This window comes from Dendrobium catenatum, unplaced genomic scaffold, assembly GCF_001605985.2.
Source record: "Dendrobium catenatum unplaced genomic scaffold, ASM160598v2 fragScaff_scaffold_621, whole genome shotgun sequence".
NCBI classification, from domain to species: Eukaryota; Viridiplantae; Streptophyta; class Magnoliopsida; order Asparagales; family Orchidaceae; genus Dendrobium; species Dendrobium catenatum.
The window spans coordinates 9374093-9394295 of NW_021319083.1; the positions used below are offsets into that span (position 1 = coordinate 9374093).

General features: G+C 32.8%; 1 protein-coding gene across 1 annotated transcript; it reads left to right on the plus strand.

Annotated features, from left to right (window-relative positions):
- Window positions 1-18424: 18424 nt before the first annotated feature.
- LOC110098793 lies at window positions 18425-19942 on the plus strand. The gene has a single exon (XM_020825722.1). The coding sequence runs from the start codon at window positions 18425-18427 to the stop codon at window positions 19940-19942; it is 1518 nt and encodes a 505-aa protein (XP_020681381.1).
- The last annotated feature ends 261 nt before the right edge of the window (window positions 19943-20203 follow it).

A 20203-nucleotide genomic window follows, 5' to 3' on the forward strand; every position in this document is an offset into this window, starting at 1 on the left:
TAATGCATCTGGGCTTATACACTACTTGAAAAGGGATGTCAGCTAACCATCTAGGCGCGTAAAATTATTACAGTCCAATCTTTATGAAGGATAGGTAGGTAGGTTGAGTGTTTTGGAAGTAGGGTTGACGTCTAGAGGGTTTCCTATTTAGCCCTAGACTTATATAGGGTAAATGCTCCTAGAGCTAATGTAATTAAATTTTAAATTAGTTGGTTTCTAATGCAATGCATGCTTGTTAATGGGTCCAAATCATGTACGAATAAGATTTTAAAAATAGGCTTATATAAAATAATAATTTTTAGAAAAGATTAGCCCTCCCCAGGTGTGGCACTTCATTCTCATAGGCCAGGTTATCCGGACTCAACCCCCAGGAGGGGAGGTGTATTATTAGAAAGAGAGAGAAGAATGCATTTAATATGCATGCAACCCTAGATAATTCTTGATATTTTCTAGGTCGTTAGGTTTCTATGTAATTTTTTTTTAAATATTATTTTTTTAATTATGAATATAAATATTTTTAGTCCTTAAAGAGCCTAGCAAAAATCAGACCATACACATGCAAGTTAGAAACCTATAAAAAGTAGGCAGGTCTTAATGTGCACACAAAGTTAATACATCAATATAAATCTAGAAAAACACAATAAAGTAAAGTTCACGATAAGTGCCGTATAAATACAACCTAGCTTCTGTAGAAAAATATATGGTGGCTAGACCCCATCGACAATAACATGGATTCTAATCATAATGAATAACACAAGTCTTAATAGTCAGGCATTTCTTCTTGAAGTCTTCATATTCGAGTGAATCGTCCTTCTTCAGATCATCTCCCTTGAGATTATTTTCTTTGGGCTCCATATGGTTTGTCCTCTAAGAGGGTACCAAAATGAATAAGAAATTATCGAGTGGGGGTCTTTCTTTTTCTCTTTAGGTACATTAAATTTGAAATGTCTTGACTTTAAAGACTTTCACAACTCGATATGAATACAATTTATATTACATTATGTAAAAGAAAATCTAGTCCCGGACTCCTGCATGGTTATCCTAATAAAATATTCCAAGCAATTGATATGATAACTTAAGAAATTAATATTGTGCATAAAAAGAAACACACTTGGCCATGCTATTTTAATTTTAAGGGGGCTAACAATCTCTGGAGCATCTGCAAAAAATAATATTAGTTATAAAGCTTTTGATTATTAATACCCCCTTTATTACAGTGCTACATGAGCGTGGCAACCTATATAAGATTGAGTTAATATAAAGCGGCTTTGTTGCTTAGGATAGGTCCTAGGTAGGGTAATTAGTTCAAGTTAACTAGAGTTCAGATTTGTTGAAGGTCTGAAAAGGAAACTTTAATTAAAGTTTAAATATAAAGGGATTAGGGTCAGTTTTAGTTAATTTAGTTTTTGGATTAGTTTTAATGCTTAGGGTAGGGATCTTTGAAGTTTAAGTTATGTTAGCCAATTTTGGAAGGTCTTGGGTCCTCTTATGCTCTAGGATAAGGGGGTCCGAAAGTCTATTATAGGATATAGGTTAGGTTTTGGTGTTCTAGCATTTTAATTGCATTTAGACCTTACAAGGAGTATTTAGGTTTTGGTTTTACTGGATTTGGAATTTTTCAGATAAAGGTATGAATTTTCCATGTTTTGGGTAATTAATGAATTCTTAAAATTGTTTAATTAGGGGAATTTTATGGTTTTGATCCAAATCAGCTCCAAACTGATTGGAATCACCCCCAAAGGCCAGGAATGACCTAACAAAAGTGTTCCCAAGATTTCAGAAAATTTTGGAATTTTTAATAATTTTAAATAACTTAATAAGGGCCTTAATAATCTAAGGTTAAGGGTTGAATTCTTGAAATGTTGTGACCTTATTGATAATTTTATGAGATTAAATCGATTTATTACAATTTTTTGAAGTTATAGGGACCTAATTTATGGGTAAAGTAGGGATTGTTAATTAAGAGGTCTAAAGGCTCCTAAATATTTCTAGAAAATTCTATGAGGTTTAGGATGTCACTAAGTTTGAATTTTGAACGTTTCATGTTAAATCGTAGTCTATCCTAGCTCCAAGAATTTTTTATAAGCTTGCTAGACGGGTCCTTAATTATTATCCTTAGGGTGTAACTATGTTAAATATGTTTAAATTAAAGTTTGAGACTAACCCTTTAGGAAACATGCAAGGAAGTGCATAAAAATAGTAAACACACCAACCCTAAGATCTAGGAGGACCGAAGCAAACTGTTCGTGCATCCTACGAATACAAAAGATGGATTGAAGTCTGTTCTAGTGAGAGAAGCTCTATTCTAGTGAGAGAAAATCTATTCTAATTTTAAAATTGATTTCAAGGATTTGATGGCGGTGGACGTTCGTCGACCATCTTCAACGGTTGGCGGACAAACGACGAGTTGACGTGTGATTCCGACTCCGCTCATCCCTTCAAGATCGATCTTGCCTTCTTCTCCTCCAGCTTTTGGTGACGACACAATCGCTAACAAGCTAGACGATAAGGTTCGATTTGGAAAGCCATTGATTATCAATAAAAGTGGTCTCTTGAAACTGAAGAAACCATTGGAGGTAATCTGTAAAGGAAAAGATGTATTTTCTAATAATTCTGGGATTTTCAAAAATAAGAATTCTCCGGTTGAATCAGTCGTGATGGCTAATGGATTTTCTGGAGAGATGTCTACATCCAATTCGAAGCATTATCTAAACCAATCCAGGAAGAATATGGAAGATAAGCTGAAAGGTCATAAGATTATCTTTGATAAGGATTTGGGAACCAAGGATGATTCAAATCAAGAAACAAGGGAGAGAATTAATCTGGAGAAAGTTCATCACTGTGAAAATGCGGAACTCAATGGCTGTCCTGAGATTTCTTTTCAGAAGGATTTGGCTACAAATAAGTCTATGCATTAAGCTCCTAATGCTTGGACTCAGAAGAACAACATTAACGTCACTGACCTTGATTTCGGGATAGAATTCATAGGTGAAGATAATGTTGTCAAAATTCATTTGCCTAAGGAATAGGAGAATACAGTGAAGCTTCAAAATTCAATGGTCATCAAGGTTTTTGGCCCCAATGTTCCTTTCCATTTAATTTGCTCAGAGCTGAGTATGCAATGGGCAAAGTTTGGAAAATTCAATTTAACTATTCTTGGTTTAGGATGGATACTATGTGCCTTTGATGAGAAAGAGGCGTTGGACTATGTTTTAGCCAGTGGTCCTTGGTATGTAAAAAACAATATAATAGGCATAGACAAATGGTCTCCATCCTTCTCCCCATCTTCATTGAAAGGGCTTATGTCCCCAGTTTGGATCAGAATGCCAAACCTTCCTCTTCACTGCTGGGATGAAATCAACATGTGTTGAATCTCCTCCATGGTTGGGAAACCATGCATGATAGATCGAAATTCATTCCAGTGGAATAGGAGGGAATTCGCCAGGGTTTGTGTACGTATAAACCTGGACACAAAGCTTCCTTTGGGAGTTTGGGTTGGAGGATCATTGGGTAAATTCTACCAAATAATTGAGTATGAAAAGATACCCAACTTCTGCTATTGTTGTGGCATAATTTGACATTTCATTGAACAATGTCCATAAAAGTTGTGAAAATTTCTCCTCCTGTCCAGGTTAAAAATGCGGTTAGCAATATGGGGATCTAGTTTAACTGATGATAGTTTTCAATGGGTTAATTCTAACATGAATGACTACGGTCCGTGGATTCATGTCAACTTCAGGAGAAATAAGTTTAACAATCAAGTTCCGGTTCCTAAAGATAATTCCTAGAACAACTCCAGATCATAATCTGGAACTGCTATCAAGCGACCAAAGAACAACTTGGTGTATAAAATTGTGGAGAAAGATCCAGCTGTAGATCCTGGAAGGCAGATCAATGAAAAGAGAAGCTCTTTTGCAGATATGGAGCAGGAAAAATCTGAAGAGAATGTCATTTCTGTCTCACATAAGGAGGAGGGGATAAACTACTTGGGTATGTCAGATTCTATCTCGATTTTACCTATTAATAATAACAAATTTTGTCTCTTAAACAATATGATTAAAGAAGGTGAAATTGTGGAACAGGATATTGAAAATGATACTGATTCTACTGGTTGTGACATCAACAATTCCTTGAGCATGGAGGAAGGTGTCTGTGATAATAATATTGAGCTGGTTAAAGCTCCTAGTTCTAGAAAGAAAGGCTCTAAGCAACTTAAAAGCTTGGGTCCTATTAAATTGAATCTAAGGAGTAGAAGATTGGAAGAATCTCAAAAATAAAAAGTGTGGAATTCTTCCCCTCTTTTGAAATAATGTCTTCCTTTATGTTCTGGGACTGCAGGGGAGCTAGGAAGAGGAGAGCTTCCCTATATTTGAAAGAGATTGTTACAGAAAATGGTATTTTGTTTATGGGATTATTGGAAACTAAGTCACTTTTTTTAAAAGAAGTGATGTGGATTTGTTAATTGGAACTGGATGGGAATTCTTTCAAGTTCCCTCTAGTGGAAAATCTGGTGGTATATTGATTACTTGGAAGTCTAATCTGGCCTCTTTCACTGTTTTTGAATCTTCAAACCAATTTGTTATTGGGGAGATATATATCAAAAACAACGGTAGTTGGAGGATTGCTACTATCTATGGTAGCTTAGATGCATATTAAAGAAAGATCCTATAGGAGAAATTGTAGCTTTATACTTCTAATGATATAGCTATGGTCATTGGAGGTGACTTCAATTGTATTCTTAACAAAGAAGATAAAAAAGGAGGAAAAAGATTTGTATATTTAATGGGTTCCAAAGAGATGGAGTATTTTCTTATTTCAAATGATCTTCAGGAAGTAAGGAGCACAGTACCCAAATTTACATGGAGCAATAATAATTATGGAGCTAATAGAATCCTTGAGAGGCTGGATATGTGCTACTTGAACTTGGTTGCTTTAAGTTCTCATCATCATATGGCAATTAAGCATCTTGCAAGGATTGCCTCGGACCATTGTCCAATCATCTTGAAATTTCAGAACTTCAAAAAAAATCCTTATAAAGCCTTTAAGTGTGAAGATGTTTGGGTTTCAAACCCTGCTTCATTTTTTGTGGTCAATAAATCTTGGTGTAAAAAAATTGAGGGGGATTTCGGACAAGTTCTCAACAGAAAAATTAAGAGGGTTGTGAAGGCACTGTTCTACTAGAGCAAAGGAAAACATAAGTCTTTAACGGAAGGAAAAGATTCTCTCAATAAAGAAATCTTAGAGCTGCAAGAGAAAAATTGTAAGGGTTGCCTTTCAGATGAAGAATGTATGTTACTTAAATCAAAGGTTGGGGATTTTAACTTTAAATTGGCTCGTCTTGATACTTGGTGGAGGCAGCGTGCTAAGGTGAAATGGGCCTTGGAAGGTGACACTAATTCTAAATTTTTCCATGCTTTTCCTAGTGCTAGAAAAAATGAAAATTTTATAAACAAAATCAAAGATGAAAGTGGAGTAGAGAAAGAAGATTAGCTCATAATTGAAGACATTTTTTTCAAATTCTTTAGAAAAAAATGGGAATTCAGAGATTGTAATTTGGAAGGCTGGCCGTAGAATAGCTTTCATATGGAGGAAGAAGATATTCTCTTTTTAAACAAGGAATTTTCTATTAAAGAAGTTGAAGTGGTTGTCAAGAATACAGGGAAGTTCATTGCCCCTGGGTTTGATGGAGTTACATACTCATTCTTGAAGAGCTATTGGGAAATTATCAAAGAAGATGTTTGGAGAGCTTTGAACCAGATTTTTCTTACTGGAAAGATGGATTCCTGTTAGAAAGAGACTCTTATTATATTAATCCCAAAAGTTTCCAATCCAATCTACCCCTCCAATTTATGGCCGATTAGTTTGTACAATGTTGTGTATAAGGTGGCTGCCAAAGTGTTATTGAACAGGGTTTTCTCTATTATTTACAAAGTTATTTCCTTCGAACAAGCTGCATTTATTAAATGAAGAGCTATGACTGATCATATCATGATTGCACATGAGATCTTCCACAAATTCAGGTTTTCTAAAAACTCTAATGGGATGGTATCTTTCAAACTGGATTTGGAACAAGCCTATGACTCTATGGGATGGCAAACTTTGGAGAAATCTTGGAGGTACTTTGGTTTTCCTCTTTCTATATATTCCTTAATTATGGAATGTGTTTTAAATGCAAAATTTTCTATTATAACTAATGGGAATTATTCCAATTAGATTGAGGCTAATTGTGGCTTTCGGCAAGGGTGTCCATTGTCACATTATATGGCAAAATTTTCTAATGCTCATAATCAAAGAGGTGACAAATTTGGCATTAGGATTTCTCTTAATGGACCTAGGATCTCACATTTGTTATATACGGATGATATTCTTTTATTTTCAAAAGCAAATGTGAAGGAGGTCAAAAATATTAAATGTATTATCAATGACTTTTGTGGTTGGACCGGCCAAAAAGTGAATGCAAACAAATCTTGTGTTCTCTTTGGAAAATCTGTGAATTGAAGGATGAAGAAGAAAATCAAGAAGATTATGGGGATTCTTAGTGTTAAAGAATTTCAATATCTTGGAACTAAAATTTCCTTGAGGAGATTAGTTGCTCAAGACTTCCGACTCATCATAGAGAAAGCAATGAAAATGATTAATGTTTGGGGTAGTAAATACATCTCATTGGCCGAAAAATTTAACCTTGTCAAAACGGTTTTGTTATCTTACACCATCTTTCATAGTACTCATTCCTTGATCCCTAAAGGCACACTTGAGGAGATGAACAAGTTGTGTAGAAGCTTTATTTGGAATAATTCTTTTGAAAATCAAGGAATTCACTTTGTTAATATGAAGACTCTATGTTACCCGACTAAATGGGGAGGAAGAGGTCTTCATTCATGCCATGAAAAAATTGGGCCTTTGAGAGCAAAAATTGCTTGGAGATATACTCAAGAAGAGAATTCCTTTTTACATAAAGTTTTATTTCCAAAATATGGATCATGTTTTCAAAATAACCTCTAAAAAAAGAAAGGATCTACAGCTTGGATTATTATCAAAAATGGTGGAGAGCTCTTAAGGCCAATTGTTAGATGGAATGTAGCTAATGGGAGTTCCATCAATATTCTTAATGACATATGGATTTTAGATAAAAATCTAAATAAATGGCCTACTTTTCTCAATCCCCAAGATCTTGAAGGTGCTTTTCTTGATAAGTTCATTACTAATGGAAGATGGAATAAAGATGTGATGAAGGAAAACTTTGGCCCAGGTCTTGTTAATTTGATTCAGTAAATAAATCTCACGGGTGGTAACTCTAAAGATGAAATGGAACTTTTGTATAGCAGATCTGGAAAGTCGATTTCTGCATTGGCTTTTGAATCTTCTATCCAAGTTCTTCAGCAAGATATCTACTGGAAGTGGACTAAGAAAGCTAAGCTGTCTCCTAGAATTGAAGTCTTCTGGTGGAGGGTATTTAACAAAGCTATACCAACCTTCTAGTTTTTATGTTATAGAAGATTGCAAACATTTTTTTAATGTCCAAGAGAATGTAAAATGGTGGAAGAAAATGAACATATTACTGTTAAATGCAATAAACTAGGAGATTTTTTACATCATTTAAATAGATAGGGTTTCGGTATTTCCAAATGCAGTTCTTTCACATATTGTATATTATGGTTATCTATTCAAAATGGCTGGCTAATCAATTTGTATTGCACTGCTGTATTTTTTTTTTACAACTCGAAAGATAGAAATAATTATGTTCACAATGGAAAGGAAACGGGTGCCATATTCATCGCACTAGAAGCAATCTCTATGGCTTCAATGTCTTTTTCCAATGAAGTGGCTATCTCGAGTAAATGGGGTGTCAACCAGCTTAATAAGCTGTTGGATGTTCATTGGCTTCCCCCTCCACCCAGTTGGATCAAGTTTAATTTTGATGCTTCCCTACTTCAATCTTACAAAGGAGGCATTGGAGGAGTTTGTAGGGATTCCAAAGGCAGGTTTTTGTTAACATTCGAATATCCCATTACTCATTGGGATGTTTCTAAGCTAGAAATGCTTACTGCTATTTTCGTTCAAAATGTTCTTAAAGATGATATAATGAAGTATGATGGCATCATCATTGAAGGATATAATGCAAATGTTATCAAGGACTTGCAAGATAATATTGTTCACAAGAATGATGATTTGAGAGGTATGTTCAAAGACTATAGAAATATCATCTTTAATTGTATAGATAGAAAGTGTAATAAGTTAGCGGATCTATGTGCTAACTATGCTATTGTTTCTTCCTTTATTTGGGATGATTTAGTTCTTAATAAGGTTCCTCCTTCTTTTGTTGCTTTGTTAAAGGAGGAATCTTATGTACACCTTTAATTTTTTGCTTTTAGCTTTCAATAATAGTTAAATGCAATAGTTGCATTTTCTTCAAAAAAAAAAAAGAATGCAAAAGATGGTGAAAAAGAAGACTAAGCGTACTTAACAATGTGATTAGTAGATTATTGAAACTCAACCACCCACTAATAAATCTCGCCCATGAATGTTATTCATAATAATAACTTATGTTCAAAATTTTACGAACTGGGTCTCCCAAAATTTGGGATTTAATTATATAGGTAATTTTAAAATATTTAAAATACCTATAAATATAGAAATTTAGGAAAATAACATAAGTAAATGTATTTTAATTAATTGGAATATCTAACTATAGGGCAAACCCACTAGTCACCCAAGCAAGGCTTCAAAAATATTTAAAAATAATTTTAAATTTTTAAAATAATTATTATACTAATTATTTAAATAATATTAAATGATAAAAGCAATTAAATAATGTATAAATGAATCAAAAAAATAATTTTCAGTACTTGAAAATATTTTTAAAATAAAATACCTATTTTTTTGAAAATTTTAAGGTATCATACTTAAATACAATAAAATTAAAGATTTAAGTTTCTAGAATTTAGAATGATTTCATAAAAATAATTTTATAATTTATTAAATAATTTAAATGATTAATTAATAAGTGAAAATACTTTTAAAAAATAAGAAATAATTTAGGATCAAATTATTAAAAATTATATAAATTTAAAATTAATTAATTAATAATTAAATATTTTTTTGAATTTAATTAATAAAAAAATATTTAAAGTAAGAAAATATTAAATAACTAAATTAATTTTAAATATTAAAAAATTTTAAATAAGAAAAATAATAATTTTTTTTTAATTTGGAAAAGAAATATTGCTATAAATTGATTAATCAATAATTAGCTAGTTTAATTAATTAATAACTAAGCAAAATACTTAAAATAGTAAAACAATTATTTAATTTAGATTAAATTGACAAAATAATTCTTTGAAATTTTTAAAATTAAAATATTTTTTTTTTATAAATCTAGAAAATATTTTAATTAAATACTAATAACCTATTATTAGGAATTTAAATAATTAATAAATAAAAACATTTTAAAGAAAATAATTATTAAGTTAAATTTATTAAGAAAAAATAATTTCTTCTCATTATTAAAATAATTAAATATCTCAAATAAAAATAATAATAATAATAATAACACTAATAATAATAAAATAATAATAATAATAATAATAATAATAATAATAATAAAATATTAATAATATTAATAATATTAACAATAAATAATTTAACTAATAATAAAATAAAAATAAAAATAATAATAATAATAATAATAATAAATTGAACTAATAATAATAATCATAATCATAAACTAGTAATAAATCATTTAAGTAACTTAAAAGAAAATGATAATAATAATAAATAATTATTTAAAAAAAAAATTTAGAAGGGAATATTAATAATAACATTAATAATTTGAAATAAATGTTTAAAGAATAATAATATTATTGATAATAATAAAATTATTTTAATAATAATAATAATAGTAATTAAAATAAATTAATAATAATGATAATTATAATTAAAACCTAAATTAACAACGTTAGCGTACGGTCATGGCTATTGGATCATCCGCTAACTCGATGAAACGGTTGTAATCTCGCCGAATCGTGCTAACGAACAAGAGATCAGGTTAGCCGTTGGACGAGCGCGATGAAACAAATGAATCCAGACTGTTGATCGCAAGATCAATATTCTGGATTCTATGTAATGCTAAGGTTACATAAATCCAAAGTTTAAAATATTTTCTTGTTCGTTATTTCAAATGGCTTCATGGGGGACAAAAATCTTGGTCTTAAAAGCATTGTATGAAAAGTTATTTAGCTCTAGGTCTGTTAGACTAGGGTTAAGCATTTCACCTCAGTTTATGGATGGATTATTCCGTTAAAGGGCTTATTCCACTTGTAGACTGTTCGCGCTCCAATTTATAGAAGAATCCACATTTCTAAATGCAGTGGATCGACATCAATTCACTTTGGAACATTTTGGCATTCAGTTAGCCAGAAGGTTAGTCGCCGGCGGGGGTTTGGTGGTGGATTTGAGTAGAAGAAGGTGAAGGGAGATGATGGGAGCTCAAACATGAGAGATCTCGGACTTAGAGCACTTAGGAAATGAAAAAGAGCAAAGATCCCACTCAAGTTACCTAACTCAACAGTTTAAAGGCTAGGGTTTGAGATTAATGGTGGAGATTGAATCAAGAGTCTATTAGGAGGGAAAAACTAAGATTTTGCCGTGGGTTTGTTTTAAACCCATTAGGAAGGATTTAATGGGGCTTGGCCTAGTCAATTTGACCAAGTCAACTGTAAGGACCGAGGGTTTGGAGAAAAATAAGGTCAATAGATATATCTAAAATAATTAATTTTTAGTAGATTAAGTAATCATGCACAAACAATTTTATGTGTTTTTTTAATTTAAGAAGTTATATATACTAATTCATAAGTAGAATAGTATGGTATGCTAATTAGAATTTAATTATGACTTGTTGAGGCCAGTTTAAATTATGTTTGTTATGCTTTAGTCAATTAGCTAATATAGGAATGAGGTTAAGTAGGTAGAAATTGATTAATGAATATAATTTTACTATACTTATTGGTATAAATTATGATGGTCATAATATATTAGTTAATTAGGATAATAAATTAATTTAAAAATAAATTAATATAAATGTTAATAATTCTTAGTTATTAAGAAGACAAAAGTTCATGTATTTGTTCATTTATTTAGGCTAAGTAGGAAGTAATTTTGGTGAATTATAATTAATAATCATAAAATAAGAACTATTTGAGTATTTTTTTATTTTTTTCTCATAAGTTGCACCAACATAGAAATGACAATAAAAACTTGATATGACATAAATATGAGGTATGTTTAATTTTAAAATATAGATTGACAATTCACACTACATTATAATACTGCATTTAGAAAACAAAAATTTTCAATGGTAATCATAAAAAAAAAAATGAATTTCATATTATGATAAATTGATTTCATTTTCTATAAAAATAAAAAATATATTTGAATTAAGTAAATATCTTAAACTCAATTGAAAGAGGAGAACTAGCTATTCGATTGAAATTTGTCCATGAAAAATACTTAGCTTTACTAGCAAGCAATATCAAGAGACTCAAACATGAGAACTTGTGAAAGTATGAAAGGAGGAAGAATATTTTTGGAAGTATGATTTTTTGCTAGCCCTATTAAAAGTCTAAGATCAAATGTTTCTCTACGCCCTTATTTATAAGGATTTAATGGCTACATATATAAGGCTACATAAAAAAGTCAATAATAAATGAGAACAAGTACATTCTACTTTGGGCACATGTAAAGAACTGCTGGGAAAATGATATGATCACTATTCTTTTGCCTAGGTTTTTGACTTTGGAGTGAGTTCCTTATACCAAGTTTCTGTTGAGTAAGCTAGTGAAGGCGAGTTTTCAAATGGATTGAGCTGGAAAGACTTTTCTAAACAAGTCCTTCGCAATAATGGTGACCTCTTGGGCGAGTTTCATTGTGAAATTGTTGTATGAAGGGAGAGTTAAATGAACTATAGAGCCAGTGAACTTCATGTTTAGCTAAGCATAAGGAACAAAGTTTATATTTTTATTTGTTTGATGCCTCCGTGTGGTTTGGTTGATAACATCCATTGATGGTTTGTTGATCGAGGTGATGATGTGTCACTTTGAAATGGTGCCTTCCACTTGAGGGATGAACCCTAATGATATGTTGAGTCTTGTGTGACCCTTGTGTTTTTTTTTCTTTTTTTTTTTTTTGAGGAGACCTACCTAGGATTACTTTATCAAGTTTGGTCCAACCCCTTAGCTTTCATGTAGTAATAATTAAGGATGACCACCCTTAAATGACTATTTGTTACCATGATCTATCAAGTATGGATCCTTCTATTGGAATCGATGAAATACTTGTCAAACACATGAGAATGTACATATGTGTATACATGTAGCTCCCTAATTCACTTGATCCTTTAGAATATGCGTTGTGAAATGAATAAGTAATTTAATGGCGAGCATATATTATGTCTATCAAATAGTTAAAAGAAAAGTAAACATAAAGTTATTTCCCTATTTTGATAATGGACATAGGCATCATGTTGATTCCTTATGATAATAGTATTGTGATGCTACCCACTTCTTTCTAGTATAAGTAGCAGTCCAGTTTTTGATGATGCTACACCTTTAAACATCTTGTTGAACTCTTATGTGTTGTGACAAAGAGAGAATGTACTAAGTCAAGTTATCCATGTTGAGTGCTAAATCAGTGAGGGTGGTAGTAATTCACCTCTTAAAGGATGAGAGGGTTGTGCGAAGCATTGACCCCTTAGTAAGTAAGATGAATGTTACTAAGGCAAGTCCTTAAACCGTCCAAGTATCTGTGGAGTCTGTCACCCCTCCTTTGGCAAAGAGAGTAAATATTGAACTACTTGCTATGAAAATGTTATCAATGCCACCTTATAAGGCTATGGATCCATTAGAACATATCACTCGAGCTGAGGCAGGGTTAAGTCTAGGTTGAGTGGTGCTCTCTTTATATTATTAGGACATCGCTCTAATAACAAGAATGGTGAGGTAAGTTCCCCTTTGTGCCCAGTTGAGGTAGCTATTACTAAAGATTTTGCCTCCATTGAGATCTTAGTGAATTTACTTGAGGTTAAGTTGTCTACTTTCCCAATAGAAGGTAAGAGGAATACCTTGCAATAAGTATTGATTACTTCTATAGAGATGATCTAATCTAGAAAAGGTAAAAATATCTAGGTTTGTTTAATATTTATTGAATAACTATAAAATGTTAAGAAACAAATTCTTCTTTGGAGCACTACGAAATTATGATGATGGTTGGGTGGCACCATTTGAGTTATAATAGGGACTGGAAGGATGGCACAAGGTGGTGTAAAGGGTTGGTTCTATTTGTTTAAGCTCTCTACCATATTATTTTGGAATTTCTCCTTAGGAGCACTACGATGCTGAAGAATTTAGCATTGTTATGATAGGTTTATAAATATCAAATCAATTTCTTGATTTTCTTCTTATAAATTTAAAGGTTGCAATTAGAGAACATTCCTAGAGAGATAAAGTAGGTTTTTGAGATATTGGAGCCAATTATATCCAGCAGGTTAGTGGGAACAATTTTCTAGATCGAGGTGGGCTATAATTATCATATCTTAATTTTTAATATGGGTTGATTATATGAGAGTTTTTGTAATTTATTTGACTAAAAGAAGTTTGAAAAATTTTCAATCATGTCACTTTTGGTATACAACATAATAGAATGTTCTTGTCATATTAACAATATAAATTTATATTTGCATCATGTATTTTGAATTACATGAAATTTTAAGTATTTTGGTGAGTATGAAGGAAAACGATAAATGTGGCTGTAGAATAATAAATGTACAAAGTGATTTTATGAGTGCTTTTTAGAAATATTTTTATGATTCTTAAATTTTGAATTGAATATGTGTAAAAGTATTTCCCCCCAAAGTACTAATGTGGTCATCTTAAACATGAAAATTTGCATATTCCTGTATTATGTTTTATGTTATTCATTCATGTTGATGATATTGATATTCTTAAGCTCTTGCTCTTGGAAATATGTGGAAAATGAGAAGAAGAGAAAAATACATGTAATTCATTATTAACACTTTGTCTACTCTATATGCTCTTGTGATATGAAAGATATTATTTATTTATGTTCAAAGTTGGGATTTTTGTTCATTTTAACAGTATCATTATTTTTATGTTGATGTGATTGAAAATATGTAAATGATAATAGTGGAGATATAAGGTGTTTGCTCAAATGAATGAATAAATTATGTTATGCATAAGGAGTCATAAGAGTTTGCTACTATATATGTGAATTTCATGGGAGGCATAAGGGCAGAGTACAATATATGTTATAGTTATGTGGTATAGACGCTTGAGCAAATAGATGTAATGTGATGTAATGAGGTACATGTGAAAATTGATCAAATGTTTAATAAAATTTTTATTTACTTAAAATATTTTATTATTGTAATCTAACATATTTATACTAAAATTATGCTACAATTGTATGCGATGCAATTAAATAATTGATACATAGAACCACTGCACCTAGTGTCACTGTTGTAAATTCCACTTTCTAAGTATTATAATTATTCCTACTTTGTTATATCATGATTACCTACCTTTTTGTCTTTATTGAAACAATCAAATCATATGTTTGATTTATGTATGTGGCTATATTGAGAAATGAGGTAGGTTTTAGATAACCTATTGAATAAGCTTTGCTCATTCTTATTTACTATGTGTTCATTTCAGGGCAAGAAAATGAAAAATATTGAATCGATAAAGTAAAGGGCAAGGATTATAGGTATTCCTTATATTGTTTTTTTTTTTTTTCTTTTGTGGGGGTGGGGGACGATGTCGGCTCCGACGTCGTCTTCCCCGGCCGCTGCGTCCTCTCTAGCTGGTAAAACTAGGTCTTTTAAAGATGTGGTTTCCGGTGGCTCCTCTTCATCTTCCCCTAAAGTTAAATTTGTGCACTCGACTTTTAAAGGTTGCCCGGCTCTGTTATTTGAGGATGTGGTTGTTAATCAGCTTGCGGCTCCATTCTCTTTCACCCTTGTTGGGAAGTTCATGCTTCGGAGGCCTAATCTGGATGTTATTAGAAAATTTTTCTTCAGTTTGAAATTGTTTGGTTCTTTTACTGTCGGTTTGCTTGATCCTAAACATGTTGTCATCCAGTTGTCTAATGATCTCGATTATAGCCGAATTTTTTCTCGTCGCTCATATTATATTCAGGGATGCCAAATGAGTTTTCTCAAGTGGTCAACGGATTTTGATGCCAGGGAAGAATCCCCCATAGCTCCTGTGTGGTTAGCTTTTCCTAACCTCCGACTGCATTTTTTTAATTCGTATATTTTGTTTGGCCTTGCTTCTGTGTTTGGTCGGCCATTGCAGACTGATCAAGCCACTACCACTCTCTCGAGGTCGTCCGTGGCTAGAATATTAGTTGAATTGGACGTTACTAAAAAACATCCGAAAGAAATTTGGTTAGGATCGGAGAACAATGGCTATTTCAAAAAGGTTGAAATCGAAAACTTACCTATTTTTTGCTCGCATTGTAGAATGCATGGTCATGGGGTAAATGAATGCTTTAGATTACACCCTAATTTACGCAAGGAGAAAAATGTACCTAATGTTAATGTTGTTAAGGAAAATGAGGTGAGTAATGTGCATCAGGTTAATGAGGTTCCTACACTTATACATGGTGCTGAAAATGATGAAAATAAGGGGGAAACATCTGCGGGTCCGATCAATACTTTACCTGTTATTAATAATCAGGATTCGGTTCATTCTGACAATGAAGGTATAAATGATCAGGTTTCTTTGGGTCCTGTTAATGTTGCAGATGAAAGTATATTAGACCATCATAAATGGGCTGATGTTGATATTGTGAAAAGCTCTGATGAGCTGGTGGTTATTTTATAGGAAGGGGAAGTTATTTCTTCTAACTCAATGGAAAAAGCTTTTATTAATGATAGTAATGTTCATGTTACTAAGGATAATCCTCTGATGCTGGAAAATGCTGTTTGTTCTTCTGATATAATTCCTCATATTGATTTTGATTTACTGAATCCTTTGTCAGATAATGTTAAGATGAATGGCTCCACGAAGGAAGATGGTGTGCTATTTTTGGAAGCTGAAATCTCAGCTTCGGAGAGCTTGGTTGGTGAGAATATCAATGGCTTTCAATTATCTGAACAATTTAATTGTGATGCTTTTACTGATACGGAAATTGAAATTAATGCTAAATGTTATGCTAGAATGGACAATGATTTAAGTTCTACTAAGAGTCGTGGGAAGAGAAGTAAAAAACCTAGAAATGCTATTTTGCTTTCGCCTAGAAATACCCGTTCACATACTGCTCATTAATTCTATTTTTCTATGATTAATACGATTATTTGGAATGTGAGGGGGATCGGTTGCCCTTCCTCTAGGCTTCGGGCTAAAAATCTTTGTCGCATCCATAACATTTATGTTCTTGTTTTGCTTGAACCTCTCATTTCCATGGATAAGCTTCTTTCTACTGCTAAATTTTTGGGTTTTCATCAGGCTTTTGCTAATGTCTCTAACAAAATTTGGGTTTTCTGGAAAGATTTTTTTAGGATTGATGTGATTGGTAATTTTACTCAAGTTTTGCATTGTAATATTGAATCATTAAATTTTCAATATGTTGCGTCTTTTGTTTATGCTTCATCCTCTCGTTTTGGTAGAAAAGCTTTGTGGGAACAAATCAAGAATTTTCATTGTAATTCCTCTTTACCTTGGTTGGTGGGTGGTGATTTTAATTCTATTACTACTCCTTCCGAGCGTGTTGGGGGATCTCACCCTATTTTTCAATCTATGGAGAATTTCAATGACATGATTATGAACTGTAATCTTATTGACATCGGTTTTATTGGCAACAAATTTACGTGGAATAGGAGTCATCTTTGGCAACAGCTTGATAGAGTTCTTTTTAATAATGCTTGGGTTAATGTTTTTAATGCTTCTAAGGTGGTGCACTTGAGTCGTACCCTTTCTGATCATTCCCCTCTTCTTATTAATGTTAATTGTACTAGAGGGGGTTTTCATTCTCATTTTAGATTTCAGAACATGTGGCTTACTCATGATTCTTTTCTTAATGTTGTGCATAATAATTGGATGGCGCCTATTTACCTGGATAATTCTTTTGGCGGTATGGCTCGGCTTTGGTTCAAGCTTAAAAGGTTAAAATTGGTCCTTAATTGGTGGAATCGCCATATTTTTAAAAATATTTTCGCCAATATCAAGGAGGCGGAAGAGAGGATTAATGGGCTTGAGGATTGTTGTCAATTGAATCATACGGATGCTAATTGGGCTGCCCTTAAGGAGGCTAAGATGTGCCTCAGTAAACTTCAATGTCAGGAAGAGATTTTCTGGAAACAAAAGGCGGCGATGAAACATTTGGAGGAAGGGGATAATAATACTAGATACTTTCATGCTTTGGTTAACCTAAACTTATTTCTCCCAACAAAATGGGGTTTGTGAAGGGTCGTGCTATAGTTGATAACATTATGCTTGCTCAAGAATTTTGCCAAGACTTGGACATTAAAACTAGAGGGGGGAACATGATTTTGAAACTTGACATTGCTAAGGCCTATGATAACATTAATTGGAATTTTATTTATAAAATGTTACAGTTTTTTGATTTTGATTGTAAATTTATTTCTCTTATATGCACGTGTATTGAAAGTCCTTTCTTTTTTATTATCTTAAATGGTAACTGCCATGGTTTCTTCAAATCTTCCCACGGTTTGAGGCAAGGAGACCCTATATCTCCGGCGATCTTCATTCTTGCTGTGGACTATTTATCTAGAGGGATCAATGATTTGTTTAGTAAATTTCCTAATCTATATTATAAAACTTTGGGAGGCATCAAGATTTCACACTTATGTTTTGCTGATGATTTTATTGTTTTTATGAATGCTTCCAAAAATGGTATTTCTAAAGTTTTGAGGCTGTTTAATCATTTTGAAGCTGTCAGTGGTCTTGTTTTTAATAAAGGTAAGAGTGGGTTCGTTATTTCTAAGAACGTCTCGTAGAATAGGATTTTGGGTATCAAGGAGGTTACCGATTTCTCCCAAGCTAGTTTGCCGCTTAAATATTTAGGGATTCCTTTATTTAAAGGTAGAAAGAAGTCTTTTCTTTTTGATGATTTAATTTCTAAGGTTCATAATAGATTGGCTTCTTGGGATTCTAAGTTCTTGAGCTATGGTGGTATGCTTGTTCTTATTAAAAGTGTTCTTGCTTCTATCCCGATTTATTCTTTTCAAGTGTTGTTCCCTACTAAGTCGGTCTGTTTGAGGATTGATAGGATTTTCAACAAATTTTTCTGGAGGGGTTCTTCTAACAATTCTAAAATACATTGGTCGTCTTGGTCCAAGTGTTGTGGTACTTATCAAGAAGGTGATCTTGGTTGCAAGTCTATGCGTGATATGGCTACTGCTTTCTCTTTTAAATTATGGTATAATTTAAGGGTTAATAGTTCGTTATGGGCTAATTTTATGACATCCAAGTACTGTCGGGATTCTCATCCCTCCATGTGTTTTTATTCTAATGGTAATTCTCAAGTTTGGCATCGTATGCTTAAAGTTAAGTGGATCATTGATCCTAGGCTTGCTTGGGGCCTAGGGGAGGGTAACATTTTCTTTTGGCAAGATCAGTGGATTAATGGCTTTTCGATAGATGATCTCCTTACCTCTAATACTTTGAGTTCGGTTAAAGTGATTTTTTTATTTTCTGACAATGGTTGGGATGTGGAAAAGCTTTCTGCTGTTATTCCAGATTACATTATCAATTTGATTACCAATATTTCTATTAACCGGTGTGCTAAAGATGCATTGCTTTGTAAATTTACTAAAGATGGTCTTTTCTCTACTAAACAAGCTTGGCATGTGTTTAGAAATATTAAGTTGTTTTCTAAGTCTTTTAAAATGATGTGGCATAAGAGCATTCCGACCACGGTTTCTGTCTTTAATTGGAGAGTTCTTAAGAATTTTGTTCCTACCGATGATATGCTGAGAAAAAAAGGTTTATTTATGACTTCTAAATGTCAATGTTGTGCTAACTTAGAGACGGTTCATCATGTGTTTGTTTCTTCTCCAATTGCAGTTAAGGTTTGGAATTACTTTAAGGAGATTTTTCATGTTAATGGTGGTGGCCCTACCTGTTCTGTGTTTAACTTGCTTGAGGTTTGGATGGTTAGAGTGAAGGGGCATGTCCGTAATGTTATTCCTCTTCTTATTTTTTGGTTTATTTGGTTAGCTCGTAATGATTCTCGGATTAATAATGTTGGGATGAACCATCTTACTATTATTGCGAGAATTAAGGATAAAATTTTTGCTCTTTTTTCGGCTAATCTTTTATCTTACAAAAGTTTTGATAAAATTTCTTCTTCTGTTGAGATTTTCGGGATTGCTGGTATTGTTGCCCTGGTTAATAAGTTCTCTTATTGGTCTTCTCCTAATTCTAATTGTTTTAAGCTGAATATTCATACTGTGTTGGCTGAGACCAAGTGGTGTATTGGGGGCTTAATCAGGAACTCTGAAGGGATGTACATTGTTGGTTTTGTTGGGATGTCAGTGGCGGTTGATAACCTGGAAGGGTTTTTGTTGGCTGTGCTTTACGGGCTTTCCCTCTGTGTTAGCCTCGATGTTAGTAATGTGGTTGTGGAGAGTAATCTTAGCATTGATCAATCTGTTTTGTTGGGCGTGGATGGTACTAGTTGCGGGCATGCTTTATTTTTTGTCCGTAGAAAGGTTATGGTCTTAACAAACTCTTTGGAATGTTCTTATAATGTGGTTAAGACTGAGATTAATGCTGCTTCCAGTGCCTTGGCCCTCTTTGGTACCAGGTTTTCTGAAATTATTGATCTTACCTTTGCTAATCTTCCGGTGCATATTCAAGGCTTGATCAATTTGGATAAGACGAAAGTTCCCTATGTTTTGGGTTAATATTCGGTCTTTCCTTATTGGGGTGTTTCTTCCTCTGTTTGTTGGTTGCTGGGCTTTTTAATGTGGTATTTGGTTTGCTATTCTCTGCTGGCTTCTTCATGGTGGTTGTCCTGCTTTATTCTTCGTATTAGCTGCTGCATTTTTCTGTCTTTTTGTCCCTGCTGGTGATGGTTTGTGCTGGGTGTGGCTGGAGGGAGCGGACCTCGGTCGGCTGTTTCTTCGTTCAGGGAGTTTCTTTTTCCACAGCTGCTTTGTGTTTTT